General features: G+C 36.0%; 3 protein-coding genes across 3 annotated transcripts in view; 1 reads left to right on the top strand and 2 right to left on the bottom strand.

Moving 5' to 3' along the window:
* The window catches only part of LOC127988491 (CD48 antigen), a 162,690-nt gene extending 145,668 nt beyond the window's left edge, over positions 1-17,022 (bottom strand). Inside the window, exons 1-3 of the mRNA XM_052591275.1 lie at positions 16,842-17,022; positions 16,323-16,646; positions 15,831-16,118 (exon numbers count right to left, since the gene is read on the bottom strand). Coding sequence (XP_052447235.1) covers positions 15,831-16,118; positions 16,323-16,646; positions 16,842-16,881 — 652 coding nt within the window. The 5' untranslated portion in view covers positions 16,882-17,022. The remainder of the gene's footprint in view (positions 1-15,830; positions 16,119-16,322; positions 16,647-16,841) is intronic.
* The window catches only part of LOC127988499 (SLAM family member 5-like), a 240,114-nt gene continuing 231,690 nt past the window's right edge, over positions 14,411-22,834 (bottom strand). Inside the window, exons 4-5 of the mRNA XM_052591296.1 lie at positions 15,481-15,542; positions 14,411-14,709 (exon numbers count right to left, since the gene is read on the bottom strand). Of these exons, the coding sequence (XP_052447256.1) occupies positions 14,659-14,709; positions 15,481-15,542 (113 nt within the window). The 3' untranslated portion in view covers positions 14,411-14,658. The remainder of the gene's footprint in view (positions 14,710-15,480; positions 15,543-22,834) is intronic.
* LOC127988462 (uncharacterized) overlaps positions 21,092-22,834 on the top strand; it is a 523,986-nt gene continuing 522,243 nt past the window's right edge. The window contains exon 1 of the mRNA XM_052591221.1: positions 21,092-21,430. Coding sequence (XP_052447181.1) covers positions 21,391-21,430 — 40 coding nt within the window. The 5' untranslated portion in view covers positions 21,092-21,390. The remainder of the gene's footprint in view (positions 21,431-22,834) is intronic.

Below are 22,834 nucleotides of genomic sequence, written 5' to 3'. Positions count from 1 at the left end.
ATATATATATATATATATATATATATATATATATATATATATATATATATATATATATATATATATATATATATATATATATTTGCACCCTGTGTATGTGTGGTTGATTGGATTTTTCTTACAACACCCCTTTCAGATTAGCTAACTTGGGACAGTTTTTATTATTTATTATTACTTATCATGTGAAATTGTTTGGCGCTAGAGAGAACATGACAAATGTTATTTATAGATGGAAAAATAAAATGTGTTTGTCACTGAAATAAAAAAGAACTGTAAAATATAAAACTAAAATAAAAAAGAACTGTAAAATATAAAACTAAGAAGGTAAGTGTCAGCTACAGCCATAGACTCTAAAAAAATATGGACGTAGTGTCCGTGACGTCACCCATAGACTCCGGTTTTAAAAGCTCAAAGTGTGCAGAGAAAAATAAAAAATAAATAAATCAAAGTGTGCAGAGCAGGCCATCGGCATCTTGGCAGCGCGTGACCGCGCGACGGATAATCGAAAATGGGCCAAAAGGCGGGAGCTGATTGCTGAAGCCACGCCCACCTAGCGCGACGGCATTGTCAGCAGCGGCAATCCACCTGTCAATCAAGTGACCACGCCCTTAATTATGCAGAACTTTAAGTCTTAATATAATTTAAACGGATGAGTTTTTACAAAATTTACCCCCCTCACAGTTGTCATGAAGGGCAAAATTATTAAGACCAAAATCATTTTTTGAACCAGGCTGTAAACTTTTTTTTTTCTGCTGTAAAGTTGGGCATTTTAACATGGGAAGTCTATGGGACTCACTCCCTTTTGCAGCCAGCCTCAAGCGCCCAGTCGATGAATTGCAGTTTTTGTCACTTAATTGGCTTCACGAGAGAGAGCGCGAGGTTGCTGCTCGGCTACAGCAGGCATGACACTGCAACGGTACGTGCATGCGCATTTGCGCGTGTATTCGCGGGCGCGCTCTCTGCTTCGCGGTTAAAAAGTCCGTTGGTCTCTGCAGTCGATCTTTGGGCTTACTGGTAAGTAATTATTATACTGTTAAAAACATTTAACTCTACAATACAAATTGTAATGAGATACTAAGAGTGTTGGTTTGCTAGTAGACGTTAGAAGCATGACTGAAATGACGTTATGGTATGTTAGCTGACTCTATTAAATAAGCTAACGGAGCTAAAGTTAAGCTAGGTAAAGCGCAAGATGCCATTTTAGGACACTGAAGTTGTATGTTGAACCGACATGTGCAGATTTATTTAGATATGTTTTTTGTACACTGCAAACAGGCATACATTCTGGATTAATTATAATAATAACAATCTAATAAACGTTTAAAGAACTATATATTCTTAGATTATCACCACTTTTTATAGTAACGTTAATCTGAATGTTTTTACACTAGCCTGATTGTTAGATACTTTCTATGGCTATTTTATGGCTTAAGTTATTATTCTGATTTGTGGAGTGATAAAGAGAGATAATAATTATATTATATTCTAAAATACCATTTGTAAAAATCAATGACTATAACATGAAAAAAATGAAACAAGAGTTAAACCTGGTTCAGTAAATGCAAGTTAGCATTGCATGTTAGTCTCTTCAAATTTTCAGAAAACTCGTAATATAACAAATTATTATCTCAATGCAAGTAACTGTTAATATTTAATTTATTAATTTGGGAAATTTCATTGTGATATCTATTAGTTAAAGTTAAGTTTACTAGTCTTGTTAATTGCTGTAGCAACATGCAATTTATTGGGCACATATAAACAGGTTTTCTTGCAGATCATTTAATATGTGCCATATGCATGTAATAATAAATAATTCATAACTGTAATGGATGCTGCACGTTAAATAAGCCTAAGTAACTAAAAGTAAAATATAGATGCTGATTGTTAATGTTAACTAATAGGCTAATCTACCTTTGTTCTTGTGTCCCCACCTCTGTCTCTCTTTGTACAGATTAGATCCACAGGAAAATTTCTGAAGGGGTGAACTGAAGAAAAAGGTGACATGGACTATTACAAGCATAGCAATTTAAGGAGGAAGGCTAGGAAAAGAGTGGATAATTTAATGCAAAAAATAGTCACTCTGCCATCTGGTAAAGAAGGCGAGAGCATTAACCAGCATCTTGAAAGTCACATTGATGAGCCTGAGCTTAATAGGGAAGGATGTCAACAAGACATGCAAGAACCCCCCGATAGCCTGATTGAAGAGATTGTGCTCAATAGGGAAGGATCTCTTGATATGGAAGACAGCATTGGCTGTAATGGTTCTAGCAGTGTGAAGAGCGACCATGAAATTTTATTGGGCAGCTTAGGTGACTGGGCAGTTAGATTTGGGGTGTCTTTGGTGGCTCTGTCAGCCTTACTGTCAATTCTTAGGATATACTTTCCCTTCCTGCCAAAGGATGGAAGGTCACTGCTTAAAACAAAGACAGACTACAAATTGGAGATGCTTGCTGGTGGCTCATTTCACTATTTTGGTATAGTGAATGTCGTCCAAAGAAAGTTCACCAGGTTATTATCCTCTTTTCCAGAAGGCTATGAATTTCTTTTACAGCTAAATTTTGATGGATTACCTCTTTTTAAAAGCTCATCCATTCAGTTTTGGCCCATTCTGGGTAAATTACCAAGACTCTCCAAAAAGCCTTTTGTGATAGCATTGTTTTGTGGGACGGCAAAGCCCAAAACACTGTCTGACTATCTAAAACATTTAGTTCAAGAGTTGAAAAGCATCAGTACTGGCTTTGTTTGTCAGGGCAAAACATTTCTCTTGAAAATTTGTTCTGTTATTTGTGACGCACCAGCAAGGGCATTTATCAAAGGTATCAAGTCCCACACTGGATATTATGGCTGTGATAAGTGCTTACAAAGAGGAATATACACAAATCACCGTATGACATTTCCTGAGCTCACTGCTGCATGTAGAACAGATGAATCCTTTAGATTAGAAGCAAATGAAGATCACCACCTTACTCATTGTCCTCTGGTAGATACTGGAGTTGATATGGTTGCTGGTTTTCCCCATGATTACATGCACTTAGTGTGTTTGGGTGTTATGAGGAGACTTCTTGAACTGTGGGTTGGCACTGCTGGCTCTTTGCGCACCAGAATTTCGTCTTTGCAAGCATCCTTAATCTCTGATAAACTTTTGGCATTAGCACATCATATTCCATCTGAATTTGCAAGGAAACCTCGGGCACTCAGTGAGAGACTGAGGTGGAAAGCAACAGAACTGCGCCAATTTTTGCTGTTCACTGGTCCTATAGTTTTGAAAGGTGTCTTGCTGTCTCAAGTGTATGATAACTTCATGCTTCTTTCTGTTGCTATCTATATTTTGGTTAGCCCGCAGTATTGTTTACAATTGAACCACTTGGCTCATCATTTTCTTGTCTCATTTGTGGAGCATTATGGCTTGTTATATGGTAAAGACCAAGTAGTGTACAACATTCATGGGTTAGTGCATCTTGCTGGTGATGTGAAGGTACATGGCCATTTAGATGGTATCTCTGGCTTCCCTTATGAGAATTTATTGGGTGAACTTAAGAGAATGATAAGGAAAGCTCACAATCCTCTACCACAGGTTATACGCAGGTTATCTGAACATGAACAGAGGGGCTGTGATTTTGATTCACCCATTGAGCAGGAACCCTTTTTAAAATCTCCACATCACGATGGGCCAGTACCAGAGGGCCTTTTGGAAAATATCAGTCAGTTCAAGCAGTTGATAGCCGATGGTGTCACTCTAAAAACATCAAGTAAAGATGACTGCATTGTCATTGACGGGAACGTTGTTTCTGTGCAAAACATAGTTAGTCATGAAGACAAAGTGTATGCCATGTACCAGGAGTATAGAGTCAAAGAAGCACTTTACAGTTACCCACTCGACTCAAGGGAACTGGGAATATACATCGTCTCTCATTTGTCTCCTGTGATGCACTGTGTAGAGATGGTTAAGCCTGTGCAAAAGTGTGTGCGGTTGCCCTTGGGAGACAAGTTTGCAGTGTTCCCTCTTCCTCACACAAATTAATCTGAAGCACTTGTCTAGTCTTTGTACAAAGTGTATTATAGTTGATCGTTGTAGCATCCTTTTATTTATAATATCTTTAGAGTTTTACTGGCTAATCAGTTTACTTTTTTATCAGGAGATGTTTCTCATTGTTATTTTTGAATCTACTAATGAAGTGGAAGTAGTCCCTGACATTTGGGTGAAAAATAACACCTGTTTGTGGCCACCGTACAAACGTGAAGAAACTGTAAAAGCAGTGAAATCACCGGAACCACCTGGAGCACGTTGGATTCCCTACAAAGTACGCATCATATTAAGCAAAGGTAGAAAGAAGACAATATTTTACTTACACTTTCTGTATATGAAGAGTTCAGTAATTTCACTTAAATGACAATGAAAATTACCTATTAATTGTCATTTAAGTGAAATTACTGAACTTAAATATATGAGCTTGATAAAAATGATCATTCTAGAAGAAAATTTCAGATGGCATTTAGAGGCTTTTGCATCTGAACTCTTCATAAAGAATTTAGAGGGCTTTTGTTTTCAATTTTTTTTTTTTTAAAGTTACATATGAAGAAGCAAGACTCAAACTGCCAGAGGCTGAACGATTCACAGATTTGACAGATTCAGAAGACTCTCCACTCAAACGTAGACGGAGAAGAATGTAAGTTAAAAAGAGGGAGGAATAGAGCCATAATGGAATGGACTTAGGGGTGTGACGGTTAGTATATAACCGTGAGACCGGCGGTTATAGTTGAACACCGTCATTAGAACTCTATAACCGGCAAAACCGTGTCATTAAAATATTTTTTACAAACATTTTTTATCAAAAATTATTTTCATTTTTTAGATAGGATCATATGATGCGCAATATATCGGGAAACATGGTTTTTACCACTTAATGAAGTTTTGTAAATCGTCAGACATATTTACCACTTCATTAAATTTTGCTTTGTAGAAAACCTTTCTTAAAAACGAATTTCGTTTTGTACAAATTTTATCTTAATTTTAATAAATGTTTCATCAACCAATTGCATGTATTTTAATAAATAAAAAGTAAATATAGCAGACAATGATAACCGTGACATGGAAGCACCAGCGCGCCGCGTTCACTTGCACTGCACTGTGAACTAGAGCACATCTCATTGTAAATGAAACTCAGCGTAGGCCTATGCCTCATACATTAGCATTAAATATATTTGCTGCATCCTTTCTAGAACAGACGGGTGCGGCTTTGAAATTTGCTCAAAAAACTGTGGTGCGGATGATGAGTTTTGTGACACATCTCCTTAATAAACGGAGGTCTGAAATCTCTGCCCCTTTACCGATCAGAGCGCGCGCTGACACGGAGTTAACCCGCTATCTCCAAGAACAACCAACTGACTCTACGACAGATCCACTAGCATACCCCCCCCCCCCCCCCCCCCCCCCCCCCCCCCCCGACGGTTATGTTATGAACCGTCACATTTGACTCACGTCATCACCAATTCTGAAACCGGCACACCCCTAAATGGACTGAGCAAAACTCATTTTACATCCTTCCATAATTTTTTGTTTCTTATTTAACCTTAAATGCAGGAAGAAGAATGTAGTCCTTGAAGAGGAAGACAGTGAAAGTGAGAGGCAGCAAGCATCCACACTACCCAGCCCTCCCAAAATGGCTTCTGCAAAGAAGCGGCCTTATTCACTCTCCCTGCTTTCACAGTGTAAGAGCGCTAATGTCAATTTTAGTGTCATATTTTCATTGTTGGCGTGGTTTGAATTTTAACACAGATTCTCCTACAGCGTCTCCTACAGCCGTCAACGTAGGATGCTCAGGCAATGAAAGGACTGCTGTCAGTGAATGTGAGTCTAACATTTTTCATGACTAGACTGGAGTAAACAAATGTAAATCAATTCATCTAACAAAATGACATGCCTTGTAATTCACCATCCTGCAAATAAAATACAACCAACCCTTTACACTGAATGTCATTCAAATGCAATTTTGAAACTACCTGAAAACCCAGAGATGTGCCCAAAAATTACAATTGAATGATCAAGATAAATTAATCATAAGATGATGACACCCTGAGCCCCCGCCAAACACGTAGACTGCTATTCTATGGGACACACTGCAATCAGGCCAATACATTTTGAGAGATATTGTCTTTGTGCAAATCAAGTTTTGTTAGAACAGACAGAAACTCAGGCACTGCACTGCTCTGTAAAATTGAAAACACTTCCAAACATGTGTTCCTCAGTGTCATATCCAGAAATTCCTGTTATTTTTCTCTGTAGTGTGCTCCGAAAGAAGGTGCAACATAACACCTACCCCACTGTCAGGAATTAGAGAGGATGTTGATTGTGAGTAGACATACAGAATTGATTGTATCTTTCTCTTACATTCCTTACTTCTGGCAGCTTACTCCTCTTTCTGTTACTATAGCTCTCAGTGGAGGAAACATCACACCATCCCAGGTCAGAACTGACCATTCCGGCATATGTGAGTAAATGTTGCATTCAGTTGAAGTTGACGATATAAACATTCAAAAGCTATTTGCATCAAAAACACTAAGTTGATAATGAAAATGTATGTGAAGAGCCTTCTACAGCTTTACCTGGAATCTACCTGAAAGTTATGTTTTCATGTAAAACCCAGCAGAGTAAATTTTGTTTACCATTCACATGTGAAAGACTGAATTAAGGGATTAATTAACTGTTTGTGTCTAAACTAGTTCAGATATATACTTTATTACAGTAGATGTGACTTGAAGAAATTAACAATTAAATTTGAGATTTTGTTTGGCCCCTTTCACTTATAGCCAGAAATGTTTAGGATAGAAATGAAGAAATCATCTCAGAAATGCTAATCATCTTTACAAAATCTATCTCCAAATATTTGTAAAATAATAATAATATTTATTGTTATATTTCCCCTGTAAAAGGCATACCTGAAGTAGTTTTGGTGTCATATGACAATCAAACAATGTCAGAGAACAATATATCACAAATAAAAGACCTGAAAAAAACTGGGTTCTACTTGTCGATTCAGACTAATAAATTAAATCAAAGTTTCTCCTGAACAGCATGTATGCTATCTTGAATAGCTGGTGGTGTTTGACCACATGGTTCAAAATGAAGTAGACTTGCATGGATAAATCTCCATTTGTTCTTAAAACTAAAATGTGCATTTATTCATGATTTCATTGTAGTTATCTACAGACAGAAATGAGCCTTTTGAAAGTGTTGTACATTTTGAAATGTGAACTTTGAGGTTTTGGTCTCTTGTTTGCAGTGATTAATAGAAGAACCACAGCTACACCAACTCATGCCCAAAATGCAGACTTCAGTGAATGTGAGAGAAACTACACTTGCTTGGCCATCCTAAATTTCGTGTGCTATTAGACAGTCTTTAAAGCATCCAATGAAAATGTACAGAGCCTTTCCAGAGTTGGACTAATGCAATTACAATGCCATGTTTTTTTTAGAAATAACTTTCCATTAAAGGAAAGTAAGAAATATCTTTGTGTATGCTGTCAATTATAATTCTTAAAAAGAAAGAAAATTGGAATCAGCAGGTCAGACCTTTAAAAAATTATAAGCCAGGAAAAATGCAATCGATGAATCTTCTATTAAAAGACTTAGGAGTTGTATTTTTCCACATCATTAAGTGAAATGAAATTGGCAGGCTAGAAACATAAAGTTATAGTTTTTTTTAATGCATATACTTCAACTAAATAGACTGTATCTTCTGATCACTGTTTTAGCTGTGATACGAACCATCCTGACCAATCAAGAAGTCATCAAAGATCAGATGGGCATTTTGGTGAAGCTAGTTCATCAGTTAAAGGGGACTGCAGAAGAGAGCCCATCTCTACCACCGGAAACCCTTCCGGTTGCAACCCTTCAAGAGCTTCTGGTTTTGGAGGGAAAGCTGCTTGATCAAGAATTCAAGAAAACTCTGGTAATGTATATTGGTACAATACCATTATAAGAGATTATGTATAAGGTAATTCAATCCAATACGATTATCTCTCTCACAAAGAACCATAAATGGTTAACTATCCTTCATTGGAAAAATCTCTTTACTAGAAACCCCATTTGCACTGGCTTCTCTGACTGTGGTTCCATTCAACTGTACATTATAAAACACTGACTATTAAATAAACTCTAAATTAAAATTAACTGCAGATAAACAGTGCTCAGTGTTTCCCACAGAATTACAGTATTACTGTGGTGAGGGCTTATTTGTACAATTAGAAAAACAAAATAGGCAACAAAGTGGCTCAATCTAAAATGACTATGATACGATATCAAGAGTCAGTGGGTTTTTTTATGCACTGAAATGTGGTCAGATGTTTGGCTTGGATGCTTCCATTCCAGGTGGAACATATTTTGTCTCTTACAGAGATTGATTCTACTTGAACTGTCTATCTCCTCTGTCACCTAAATCAAATTAGCTACATGTGACACTTAATGCTTGCTGTCTTTTCCCCTTGTTTAACAGACGATTACCTTGGCACAAAGAGGAGGTACAGCCGTTAAGGACACTGTTTGGAGAATGATGGGATACCTCTTGACCAATGAACTTGCCAGACAGATGAATTGGAAAGGAGCCAATGGCAAGGCAGCCTTCAAGAACCTTATTCTAAGAGGGATAATCAATGGTGAGTCGCAGTGGTGTAGGTGTTGTTGCCTCTGTTTTCATTGAGATCTGTGCATTTGTTGGAATTTGCTGCTTACCTCACCCACAAACATGCATACACCTCTGGCCCTGTTTCAGAAAGCAAGTTCTTAACTCTGAGCCTGTATTGTTATACTCTAGATTTCAGAATGTGACTGGTGGGGAAAAGTTTGTCAGAAGTGACGTAATTCAGCTGCATCACTTTACAGCAGGGGTATTCAATTAGAATACAAAGGTCAAGTTAGAGAAATATCCCAAAAGGTCCGGAACATCAAAATGACTAACTTGCATTATCATTCAGAATCAGTACCCAAACATATAGTTGTATCAGCATATGTTTTTAGTCAACAACTGACAATATTTCAGCAATATTCAGTTTTTACATCAAACTGGAGGGATAACAATAAAAAACTACTCCAATAATAAAGCTTTCTCAGACTGTTGTTGGATATAGGTTATCCTGGCCATAAAATGTGTACAAAAACTTAAATATTGCTCAACATTTAGCATGACTTTATTATATAAATTGGCCTTCTAACTCCCCACACCCAATCCAGTGTCCCTGTGTCATATGTACATTTGCACTCACTAAATAAATACTTAACTCTTACTTTACTTTGCTCAATCCTGTAATTTAGTTTGCCTGAGACCAGCACCAGAGTAATCCTAAAAGTCAGAGTATTATTTTTCAGAGCCCTATTTTTTTCAGCTCACATATTCTCACCCTATCAAGCCTGTCCTGAACGTTGACTGGAAAATGCATATGACATATCTGAGCTTGACAGTGGCATCATATGTATTGTATGTATGTTATATTGACTTTCAGTGTCACATTGCTTTAAAATTATGTACTAGAATCACTGACTATATATACATTATTACTAATGTCTTGTTTCAACTGATGTCAAAAGTTATAAATTCTTGTCCTCCTGATAATATTTTACTATAACTTACTCAACCAACTATCTCATTATAGAGGCTGTACGAAGAAACCGACTTACAGCAACAACAACAGATCAAGAAACTGAACTGTGGATTAAAAGGTGGCTCCATCTTGCTGGAGACAGAGATGGAGGACGCCGTGCCAGGCAGCGAACTGATAACTGATGTAACCGAGACAGTCTACTTGTTGAGAACAATGCTATAGTTCAGCATACTTTCAGCTACATTAATTGTTGTGACAAATTTAAAGTTTAATTTGTTTTGTTAACTTTGTTCAATGTGGCTTAGTTTTATTCTGTTTTCAGCCATTATAATGGGTGTTTTTTGCATTGGAGCAACCATCAAAAAATATATTTAACGCTAGGCAGAGGTGCTGTCATTTCGTGAACACAAGTTGATTGTGACAGAGGACATTAGACACTATTTTTTCCCAAAACTTACAAGGGGGAATGCAAACGTTGTTCCACAGGAGCTCACGGACTGCAGATGTGCCCACAGGCATTTTTTGTTTATTGGCCCATTCAGAAAATCTAACATTTTCTATTTAGCTAACTGTACAGAGCAGGATAATGTGGTGTACGCAGGAGTCTCAAGACGCTGATCAACTCTTGATCAAAATGTGATTCTGTTTTTGATTACTAACTTTATCCCAAACACAGAGACAGGAGACAGAATCACATGTTCTTTGTGAATAGAGATAAATGCCCATTAAATGTAATTTTGTCATAGTTACACATATATTTGAAAAAAGAAAGTTTACTGTTATTATTTCACTCTCTGCCAGAATATTTTTGTGAGTTTGCCTGTCTGTGCTCTCTCTTTCATCTCTCTCTCTTTTTTTAACTGTTTCATTTTAATAAATGGAAATGAATAACAAAAGCAGTCATTGTTTGTTACTAGAACTGCTCTATTACAAGGTGGATTGAGTATCAGAAAGAGGTTTGAGTGTTGTGAGATGGTAATGCAAAATAGTTATTGGTCCTTACCTGATTGTGGTCCTGTGTGGACCTGTGTGTCCTGGTCTATACATAATTGATGTCCATTTTCTAGGTTCTGAGCTGATTTCCCCTGACACATGGCTGGTACATAACTGACATACGGCTCATGTAAGTTAAGGGTGTGATTAATTCCTCTGGCCCATACCTGGCCCGCAGCATAGGTGACGGGATGGTATGGCCCTGATCTGGCACACATCTGGCCCTTTAGATGCCTGACATCTGGCACATTTAAGGGGAAGCTGTGATTAAGTCTTTTGGCCCATACCTGGCCCGCATCTGGCCGGTAACATAGGTGAGAATATGGTATGGCTCTGATCTGGCACACATCTGGCACATTGAAGGTGAAGTGATTTATTCCTTTGACCCATGTAAGGTGAACATTATGGTACATTTTATTTGGCCCAGATTTGGTCCACATCACACCAGACATCTGGCCCATATAGGGTGAAACTGTGGCCGAGTTAAGGCAGCCACACTCACCCTGAGTCAACGCCGTAAGTCAAGGCCAAATGTGGGCCATAACAGAATTTCAGATGTGGCCCATATAAGGTGGATTTGTGGCTGAGTTAAGGCAGCCACACTCACCCTGAGTCAACGCCGTCAGTCAAGGCCAAATGTGGGCCATAAGAAAGATGCAAATATGGGCCAAATTTGGGCTGAATATTTATTGCTATCTGGGTGAGGGGGACGGATCTGGTTACTATGAATCTGGGGGGGGGGGGGGGGGGGTCATGTCCCCCCCGTCCCCAGTGCCATCTGCGCCCCTGTGTCATCACCATTATAGCTTACGGCGAATCCAAAGTGCACTCAAATACCAGACCTATTGGTTATTGGAGGATCTTCTATTTCTGGTCTGTTAAATGCATTAGACATTTTGCAACGAGCCTTCATCGCATACTGAGTGAGCGAGCGCCTTAGTTCACATATCGTGCCTAAAAACGCGTGGAAAACGCTAGTCGCGCCGCTTTCTCCTCCTTTCCAAAGCGCTCGGGCAGAAGCGCTCATGAGGCGTCTGCCTTTGCTAAGCAACAATGACGTGCTCTCTCCATGAGACGCGGAAATTTCAGCAAAGGATAAACGGATTTGCAGCTCTAAAAATCGCTTGCAGTCTGCTACTAAATTTATTTCAAAATTGCAATCCATATACAACTATGATCAGCTGTTCCTTCATCTTTGCTGAGCTTTCAACGTTGTTACGGGAAAGGATGAAGCTGATTGGTTAGTTCTTGTCACATGACCCGCGGTGCGCTTGCAGCATTTTGAAAAGTTGAGATGTTTTTACATTTTGCTGTATCTAAAACGTACCGAACCGAACCGGACCGAACCATGACATCAGTGTATCATATCGAACCGAACTGTGAATTTTGTGAATCGTTACACCCCTAATATATATATATATATATATATATATATATATATATATATATATATATATATATATATATATATATATATATATATGTATATTTACCTTAAACACATTTCATTACACCTAATACAATGTTCTGTTTAGCAGCATTATATGACCCCTTTAAGACCTGTTCACATGATAATTTCAAAATTATCCACGGTGCTAGTATTACAAATCTTCATTATTTGGAAAACTGTATTAATAAGTAATTCTGAACAGTCATTTTAGTGCAGTGACTTTAGTACAGATTGTAAAGGTAAATGGTCACTTGGAGACACTATTAGTAGAAATGTGACTTTTAAATGACAGACTTGCTATCAGACATATTATCCAGGGATGAAGACATGAATAGGTTCAAAATCAGAGGACAGTGGTTTAAAAACATCTCTGGCTTCCTGCAAATCTGATCAATCGTTGTCTGATGGCGATGTCTGCTCTTTCTTCTGTTGAAGACTTCTGGATCTGATGTCATAAACCAGCAACAGCAGCCACGCCCACGAGAGCAGAGCCAGCCAATCAGATCACAGCTTCAGTAGAACCGCAACAGCGACAGTCTTATGAGAGAAGAAATGAGCAACGTTACAAAACAGAAACTTGATTTTTCTAGATTGTGGAAAGAAGATAAATATAGAGGACCACTGAGATACCTGAACATGTGATTTGACTGAGGTCCAGATGTGTGGTCTGGTTTCTGATGGGATTGTTGATCACACAGCTGTAGGAATCAAGTAGCCTATCTTTTTACCTGGCTATCATGATTTTACCTGACTATCATGATCTTACGAATAGAATAGTTAAATTCTGGATTCTAGGCAAGAACTATGGCAACTTTTCATTATAGCAATTTAATTTTTAAATGATACTTATTTTAAAAAATAAATACGTTTTTTTTTTTATTACATTTTAAATTATACACTACCAGTCAAAAGTTTTTGAACATTTATTATTAGTAGTATTACTGTATTACTATTATTATTATTATTAAGAAAATAGTCGAATGTTTAGGTTTCGTTGATAAATACAAGGTTCAGAAGAACAGCATGCATCTGAAATAGAAATCTTTTTTTAACATTATAAATGTCTTTTGAATGGTGTATAATGTTACAAAAGATTTTTATTTCAGATAAATGCTGATCTTTAAATCTTTCTATTTGTCAAAAATTCCTAAGAAAATGAACTGTTTAAAATATTGATGATAATAATAATAATAATAATGATAATAAATGTTTCTCGGGCAGCAAATCATCATGTGACACTGAAGACTGCTGTAATGATGCTGACGATTCAGCTTTGATCACAGACATAACTTTGGATTAAATAAATGCAGGCTTGGTGAGCAGAAGAAAATGATTTAAAAAAAATAAATCTTACTGTTCAAAAACCTTTTAAAGGAGCTTTAAAGCCTGGATTTCATGAATTAAGTTAAATGTTTTCTTCTGTTTAGTTCTAATACATTTGAATTGTTAAAGCAAAATGTTAAAGATGAAATATTAACATCAGTGTCTTAAATTAGTTAGAAAATAACTTTAAAATTATATTGTTATTAAGGAGTTTAATTTAGTTTATTGTTCATTTGGAAATTATTGTTGTCTCTTCATTAACAAAAACAAAAATTTACAAATACAAACATGCATCAAGATTTAATTTACTTTACTGCATTCTACAGCTCAAAATCTGTTTCACTGTCAAATGTGCATTTCTATGTGAAGAAATGCAGTATTTTCAATAATATATTTTTCTTTATTTGTTTCTGTCCTATTTTAAGGACCCTAACCCCAGAAAAACATTCATAGGGGAATCTTAGACAATGGGCGTGATTTTTCCAGGGCTGAATTTAAAATCCATTCCAGCCCTGTCACACATTCTTAAAAATAAAAGTTCTATGACATCACTGTGAAAATCCCCTTTTGCAGTTGTTAAATATATATTTCATTTTTTTATCGTTCCATGCCATCCGACTATTCTCAGTCCGTGCATGGGCCCATGGAAATAATTATAAGCATGAAGCCAATTGTCTGTTCACAAACTTCTTCAAACTTTATTATTACATCAGTAGAATTATACAGATACACTGTCAGGGGTGTAGGGGTTTATCCAATAAGAATCATACATTTCATCAAATAGGAATGTCAAGCAAACAAGGGGGTTTTCTTTTCTAGATCCCGTAGGATACATATTACATCTGTATGTTATATAAAATGGGAACATGGACAGGAAGTTCTGACCATATTAGGAGCACATCTGGCAAAGACCAAACTCAATAACCTTCGGGCCTATAGCCCCCGTGCAGGTCTGAACATCTGAACTCATGAGGAAATATACAAGAGTGCGGATGTGTGTAGACATTGAGATAGAGAGAGATAAGAGTAGAGAGAGAGAGAGCACAGAAGAGAGGAAGGGAAAGGACGAGGGGAGAGAAAGAGAGAGCACAGACAGGCAAACTCACAAAAATATTCTGGCAGAGAGTGAAATAATAACAGTAAACTTTCTTTTTTCAAATATATGTGTAACTATGACAAAATTACATTTAATGGGCATTTATCTCTATTCACAAAGAACATGTGATTCTGTCTCCTGTCTCTGTGTTTGGGATAAAGTTAGTAATCAAAAACAGAATCACATTTTGATCAAGAGTTGATCAGCGTCTTGAGACTCCTGCGTACACCACATTATCCTGCTCTGTAGCTCTCTGAAAGAAAACACAAACATCCACTGACTTATTTATCAACTTATTTATCAAACTTATCTAGGTCCTCTTCATGGCAAGAATACTCCAATATATATATATATATAGTTTTAAATGGGCTAAAATAAGCATGTTTAAATAAAAAGCATTTTGCCTTATATTTGCTGATCTACAAACAGACCTTTTTTAACATACAGTAACTTGTATCAGCAGAAAACTGCTATTTTCTTCAAACCAGGTTTTAAGTATTCTGGAGAACAGACGATCTGATCTCACAGGAAAATGTATAAGATACGACGTGGAGATTTCATATGAATTTATATGGTGAATCATACAAAAACATCCATTATTACAGAAATGTGAGCATGAAGGTCTATGTGTAAACGTTCTCATTACGGGGTGTAAGCAGATAAATAAGATTTCACAAATATATACAAATTACCAAACAATTCACCAGAACATAATTTACTCATGAACTGCCATGAGATTGTGTTATATATGGAGGGAATATTTCATGATTTCTCTCTTTCTTAATTGGATTAAGTATTTTAATTAAGTTAAAATTTGCCTATAATATAATTTCCCATTTTGGAGGCAATAGATGAGTCTTGGATGATGTTAGAGTTTGTGATGTGAGATTATTGTAAAGCCTCTGATGGACTTGTGTGACCCTACAATATAAATGTAGCAGAGTAGATCATTAAACACACACCTGAATTGGACTCACTGCTAAAATAATACAGAAACATCATAGACAGAAATATATTCTCTTACTGATTTATGTCTTTTGTAAAATGTTGGATCAGCAGAAGTGATCTCTCTGTCACCGGTCTGAACTGTAACAAAATATAACAGAAACAATTGTTACTATTATTGTAAACTATTGTTTTACATTATTTACACACATACAGTAGGTAAAAATAGGCAATACTTGCCTTCTTGGTTTGTTTTTCTGTGTTTCCTCCAGATGAAGAAGATCCCGACTGCAGCTACAATCAACAGAAAACCAGCAGCAGCAGAGATCCAAACTATCAGAGATGCAGAACCATCTGGAAGATGTGAAGGAGAGTGTTGTTAGTGTGAGTGAATGTGTTCATAAACACTCAATATTATCACAGACATACCTGAACATGTCTGACAGAGTTCAGTGATGTCCAGATGTGTGGTCTGGTTTGTGATGGGGTTGTTGATCACACAGCTGTAGATGTTGTTCTCCTGATATTCCACCTCCAGAGGAAGAGAGAGACTGATGCTGAGATCAGACTCACTGATGCTGGACAATAAACTGTTTCCTTTGTACCAGGAGAGAGTCACAGCACTCACATTCACCACTGAACACAGGAATGAACATGATGATGAAGATGATGATGATGATGAACAGTCTCTGGTGATGACAGGAACAGGCAGATGAGCTGAAGAGGATAAATACAACTCAGTAAAATAATATGATGTGATAATTGCCATATGATATTTCAAATGTAAATAAAGTTGCAGAGAACATAAGTTGAGTAAGTTATGAGAAAAAAAAAACTATAAAATGATTATATCATCAATTCTAAAAGAGATTATTGTCCAAAGATGTGTATAAAAATCCTGGTAAGTAATTCTCTACTCACCGTAGACAGTGAGACTGAAGATGTTGAGTGGGGTGTCTGATCTTCTGTTGATGACTGTATATTCTCCAGAGTCTGTGATTCTGGTGTTTGAGATGATCAGAGATCCAGTCTGATCCAGCTTCAGTCTGTCTCTGAATCTCCCTTCAGCACTATCATTATAAACCCTGATCGTATTGTCCTTCACATTGAGTTTAGCTATCATAATGTTGTTAAATTTCCACGTCATCTCCTCGTCTCTCTGTATTTCAGTAAGATCAGAGTTTAGATGCACTGATTCTCCCTCCGTCACTGACACAGACTTCACTTCATCAACTCCAAACACACCTGACGAAAAAACACACAGAATTACTCAGAAAAATCATTTCTGAACGTTTTAATTCTTCACAGAAGTATTTAAGTAAGTTTAGACAGATAAAACATTAATATTAAAGACAAAATGAATGATGGAATAAAAAATAACATATTTATATTTGTGGCCAACTTTTAATATAAAAAAACTGAAGTCATGCAGATACTCACCAGCCAGACTCCATGAAAACAAATAAATGTAAATGATCATTTTCTTCAGCAGTTTGCAAGGCAGCTTCACAACAGAACTGTGATAGTAAACCTTGAATTGTTCATAAAGCCAGTGAAGCTGTCGGTCTGAAGTGAAGTAGTTTAGTGAAGATCTGCAGTGAGTGAAGAAACTCCTCCAGCAGCTCCTCCCTTCATATGACTTCTCTGAATATGACTTCTCCAACAAACACAGTTTAAACTACAGAGCGAGAAGGTTACCTCTTTCTAAAAAACAATTTTTAAATATCTATATTTATTAAAATAATATATTTATAAAAAAAATAAAGCACTACGCAATAAACTTAAAATATTTATGAACTGAATTGAGTCTGTCAGATTCGAGACACACACACTGTAAAAAATGATTCACTTTATTTACTCAATAAAATTGTTTAAAATGTTACATTCAATATTATTAATTAAATTTAACACTTTATAATTAATTATTAATAATCAAATTAGATGGTTACAACCAACCATTCAAAATGAGTATAATAACATGAAAAAATTAATTAAAATTTTCACAAAAATATTGATTTTATTGAAAACAAAGAAACAAAAAACACTATGCTAAAGAATACTATGTTATACATGCCAGGCCAGTAGTTGGGGATCATGAAACACTATACATGTTCACATTTTTGTTGCTTAAATAGATATGATACAGGCATCATGTTCAGAAGTGTGTGACTTCAGTCCCCAAAAACTTATTGAAGACACCTAAGGTTCACAAACAGAATCTCTGAAGGAAAAAAAGGTACATTTATAGGGTTACCATTATAGTGGTCAGTGTTTGCTTTAGTTGGGCTCTTGACCCTTGACTTTTTAATGTTACATTTTGTACTGCTGTTGTAACTGAATTATAACAGCTAGATTTGCTGACAGAATTGCGGTGGTCCTGGTTATAATCTAGCACAATCTTTGTTTGGCCTGAGCATTAGAAATTGAGCCTGTTCTCTGAGACAAATTGACATTCATTAAAGCAACATCTGTAAATCTGCAATAGAAGACCTGGATTTTTATGTGAAATCCAGAATTTAAGAATTCTGATTAAGAAAAAAAAATGCGATGGAGAAGGGAAACTTTCTCTTTGGCACTAAGTGACATCAAGAACCAGCATATGATTCTCAAGAATGGTGACAGACAGCATGATGGGATCCATAAATTAGTTTTGATTGGTGGCACCCAGAATGCAGTGCAGCAAGATTTTTGATGGTCACCATTGTTGAGATTCTCAGGCTGATTCTTGATGTTTGTGTGCCTAAATAAATTTTTTTTATTTTTTTTTTTAAATGTCCAGACCTTATGCTGTTCAAACATAGGACAACTGAAATCCAGACCAAATGCTGTCAAAACAAACAACACCACCTGATCTTACTCTTTATTGGTTTATCTAGCGGCAATCTCACAATTACAGCAACCAAAAAAAGTTTTGTTTGAAAGGTTAAGGGTAAAGTTCCCAACTACAGCAAACACTGACCACCGTAATGGTAACCAAAATTTAGATTATTCTTCTGCAGTGATTTTGTTTGTTAACATCAGGTGTCTCCAGTTTTGGTAGCTTGAAAACATGAGCTTTTGAACATGATGCCTGTATCATCTCCAAGTAATCAACTAAAACATGACTTTGTAAATTACATTTTTGGGCTGTGTTTCTTAGTCGCCAACTACTGGCCTGGTATGCATAACATAATGTTCATAGTGTGTTGTTTTTCTTAAAGAAATGTTATTTTTTTGTTGTTGTTTCTATTTGTTTAAACTTAGCTTATTTTTTGTGCTATTTAACTCATTTTGAATGGTTAATTTCTAAGTATCTCATTTGATTAATTCTAATGAATTCTTATGTGTTAAATTTAATTAATAATATTGCTTGTAATCTGTTGCCACAATTTTATTAACTAAATATAATGTATTATTTTTAACAGTGTACACCAACTACACACGCATTTCCTATCATGTATGCCTATGAAAGATGGTCAAACCAATCACAGTAGGTATGGGGCGGGTTAATTTGTGCCACCCCGCCTCTATATGCAGGCTGCAGCTGGGTGCTTCTCGTTTTATCCAACAAAACCGATATTTTTAAATATATTTTAATTATTTTTTTCATGTTATTTTACTCATTTTGAATAATTTCTTTCAAGCATCTCATTTGATTAATTCCAATTAATTCTAATGTGTTAAATGTAATTAACAATATTGCTTGTAATCTGTTGCCACAATTTAATTGAGTAAATATAGAGTATCACTTTTTACAGTGCAGATGTACCATGGGTCCTCAGGGAATAATATGAAGCCACTGAAGTTAGATACATTTCAACATAATCTTCAACTTCTATAAGTGGTGACCCATCCATTCTCGATTGTACCTTTGTGTACAGTAGAGTCACAGAAGGCCACATTAACACAGAGAGATCATGAACAGTTAAACAGCCTCTTAAACTAACATCTTAACTCTGCTGTGAAACTGTTAGGAGATCTGTTGAAGAAAATGTTTATTTTCTACTTTTTGTTCTCATGGAATCTGGCTGGTAAATATGGCGTCAGTTCTCTTTATATTACCATTCGTCTACATACACCCACATAGCAAATGTCTTCTGGCCCAGATCCGGGCCACACATGACTTTTCCCTTGGCCCAAGTACTGCAAAGAATGACGGCCTGGAAGTGTCCCAGAACTGGATTTTAAAGACATGGGCCACACATGGGCCATAACCGGCCCTAATCTCAGTCAATTAATCACCTTTAGCTGACCCTGATCTGGGCCAAAACAGGTTTTATTATTGGTGCTAATTCTCAGCCTTAAGTAAACCAGAATCCCCAAATCTGAGCCACACCTGAGCCTTATATAGCCCAGACCCAACCCAGACAGCAAGCAGTGTCGGCCCAGATCTGGCCCGAAAGGATTACATGCGGGCCAGATGTGGGCCGGATCTGGGCCAACACTATATTGATGTCTGGGAATGTTAATATTTCATATTATTACCTTGTATATTACTATGATCCCAATTATTCATTTTGTGACATGCTTTAATGTAGACGCAAACTATGCCAATAAATTACATCAAACTGAATAGAAAATCAGACTTGAAACCCACACATCATGTAACTGTGCAATAAAAAAACGTATTGCATTGGTTTTTCTATTTATTTTTTCATAAAATCAACCAATAAAGAGTGAATGTATAAAGTATACAGTCTATAAGAGAAATGTAACATACACTTGTAACTTAATCATAGTAATTTATTACAGATGTGACAAAGAGCAGTACCACAGTAGTCCAAGTGACGATGCATTGCAGTTGCAGTCCACTCTGGCTGAATATGATAGTAGTGTGAGGAGCAGGGCATAATTTAAGTTGTTAAATGATGAAAATACGATCCCGATCCACTCCCTCAAGGTGCGTGTTCCTCATTCAAAAAAATTAATCACCAGAAACATGACATTTTTAGTAAATTTATTTAATCAAGACTTTGTTTTCCAGTACTGTGGGGTTTGTTTTTGTTCTATTTGTTCTACTGTAAATTTATAACGTTATAAAACCATGAAGAATAAATTTATTTTACATTTATTATTTTACACAAAAAGAAGGACAGATATGGTTTGATTGTTGTGTCAGGAATATTCCTGTCGGGAAATACTATACTGTACATTACAAACGGGTCACATATTCTGATGACCCCTTTAAAAACATTAGTAGCCTGTTTTTGTGACATCGGCTTCATAAACATTGTTTGCATACAAAATGCAAAGATAGGCTTCTCTGCAAACAACAGGACTGTGTTCATTCTCATGAAACGTTACATTGGTTTAATAAGTTTGTTGATTAACGAGCATTTCAAAACAAACTTTCCACACAGTCTCTTTAGTTTTTAGTTTTTTTTAAGAAGCGGTTAAGAATTTGAACAAAAATATTCAAAAACATTCAAGAGTATCTACATTAGATTACATAAAACTTAAGGCTAAAACATAAGCAGATTATTTTTTTATTATTAAAACAACAACAAAAAAACCATATTTTAACAATTTAAAAGTATTAAAAAAGTAATAAATAAATCCCAATAATTTAATCTAACAGCTGTACTGTTCATATTAGACCAAGCTTCTTTCCTGGAAAGGTTATACAATGAACAATAGTTGCACATTGCACTGAATACAGATTGTACAGTCAAGTTCAAGCCAAACAGTGACAACAGCGCCCACTAGTGTCACAGAATACGAGTGTCACAGAATTTTGGTGTAGACTGTAACACTTCACTCTGAGATGTTCGTTTTGTTTTTTATTTGATGCAATTATAGCCTCGGAGAGAACGTCACATCACGAACACCGTGATTCAGTTTAGGCCTAGCTACTGTTTTTTTGTTTGTTTGTTTTTTGTTTTTGTTTTTCTTTCATGTGATGTTCGGTTTGGATCGATGCAGGAAGTAAGAACGCAGTTTGACAGCGGAACAGAATAATATTAAATAATCTCCATCGATCATCTGTATTACATTCACAACTCTAAAAAACATGCCGAGGATATTATTGTTGTCTCTGTTACTTCTGGGAGGTAAGTGGATTTATGTTATACTTTAAGTTTCATTCGTGAGACATCAGCTATATGCTACAACAAATGCATGAAGTGATACTGAAAGAACAACGCAAAACAAACATTCAATAAATAAATAAATAAATAATAATGTATCAAACATTAAAAAAAAAAAAATGAAATCTCATCTCAGTCAGACGTCGATCTGCTGAAAAATGGCTGTTCACTGTCATATTCCCATAGTGTGTCCACTAAAAAAATAAAAATTAAATTAATTAATTAATAAATACAATTATTGTGTTTTGACGTACAAACACATTGGATGACCAAATTCAGTCTAGACTTCACTGATAAAGCAGAAGATTTCCAGATGAAGAGCCCGTGACCGTAAAGTTACTAAATTATGACTAAACATACTTTTATAATTGGTGTTTTTGTATTTTTTTCTGTTCTTAGTTTTTGCAGCCGTGCATGTTAATGCATAATTTGATTTGTTAAAACAAAACTAAGAGTAAAATCACTGGTGTCAAAAGTATTCACATTCATTACTCAAATAGAAGTATATACAGTATACTAGGGTTTAAAGACTTTTGTAGAAGTTGAAGTATCAACTCAAGCTTCTTACTCAAGTAAAAGTGTAAAAGTACTGGTTTCAAAACTAAATTTTAAAATGTTCATGTTGAAAAACTTGGGATGCACTAGGCGACCTGTTTCAGCCACATATATGGCCGCTGAAAATGAACGCACTTTAGTACAATGCAAATACATTAAAGAACTAGAGATATGATGACTAGTTGCCTATATATTGCCTAAGTATTGTAATGGTGCAAAAAAGTCAAACTTCAGAGGCATGTCATCAATAACCTTTAATGGAATGTAAATGTAGATCCAAGCTTAGCTGCAGGAATCTGTGAGGGCAATGGACAAGAACATTGGTGCAGGCTTAGTAACAATTACACTTGAATGGTTGTATGCTTACAATACACATTAGTGCTGTTAAAATGAATGATTAATCCAAGTGATTAATAAAAAAAATTAAAATGAAAAATAACTCAGTCCTGATACCTTCTTGACTGATACCTTCCTGTATACGTCTGCTATGTCCAGTGTTGGGGGGTAACGAGTTACAAAGGTGGTATAGCCTACTTAACACAACATTGTCAATCACAAATGCTAATTTATTCAAACGTCTCACTACCGAACTACCTACAGTAGCTTAATTTGCGGAGGAAGAAGAGAAAGCACGCATTTGATAAATGAGCCAGTTAAAACCTCTTAGTCTGCACCCCGACGCGGGTGTCCTCAACACCCCACAACTCACACATGTCAATGTTTACGAATAGATTAAATGAAACAGGACAAATTTAATCTTGACAAACTATATATCATTATAAAGATCTAAGCCTCAAGCATCAACGACAGATC

The sequence above is a fragment of the Carassius gibelio genome, chromosome B22 (assembly GCF_023724105.1).
Source record: "Carassius gibelio isolate Cgi1373 ecotype wild population from Czech Republic chromosome B22, carGib1.2-hapl.c, whole genome shotgun sequence".
NCBI lineage: Eukaryota > Metazoa > Chordata > Actinopteri > Cypriniformes > Cyprinidae > Carassius > Carassius gibelio.
Note: the sequence above shows the minus strand (reverse complement) of the source record. Positions and strands in the feature narration are given on the sequence as shown.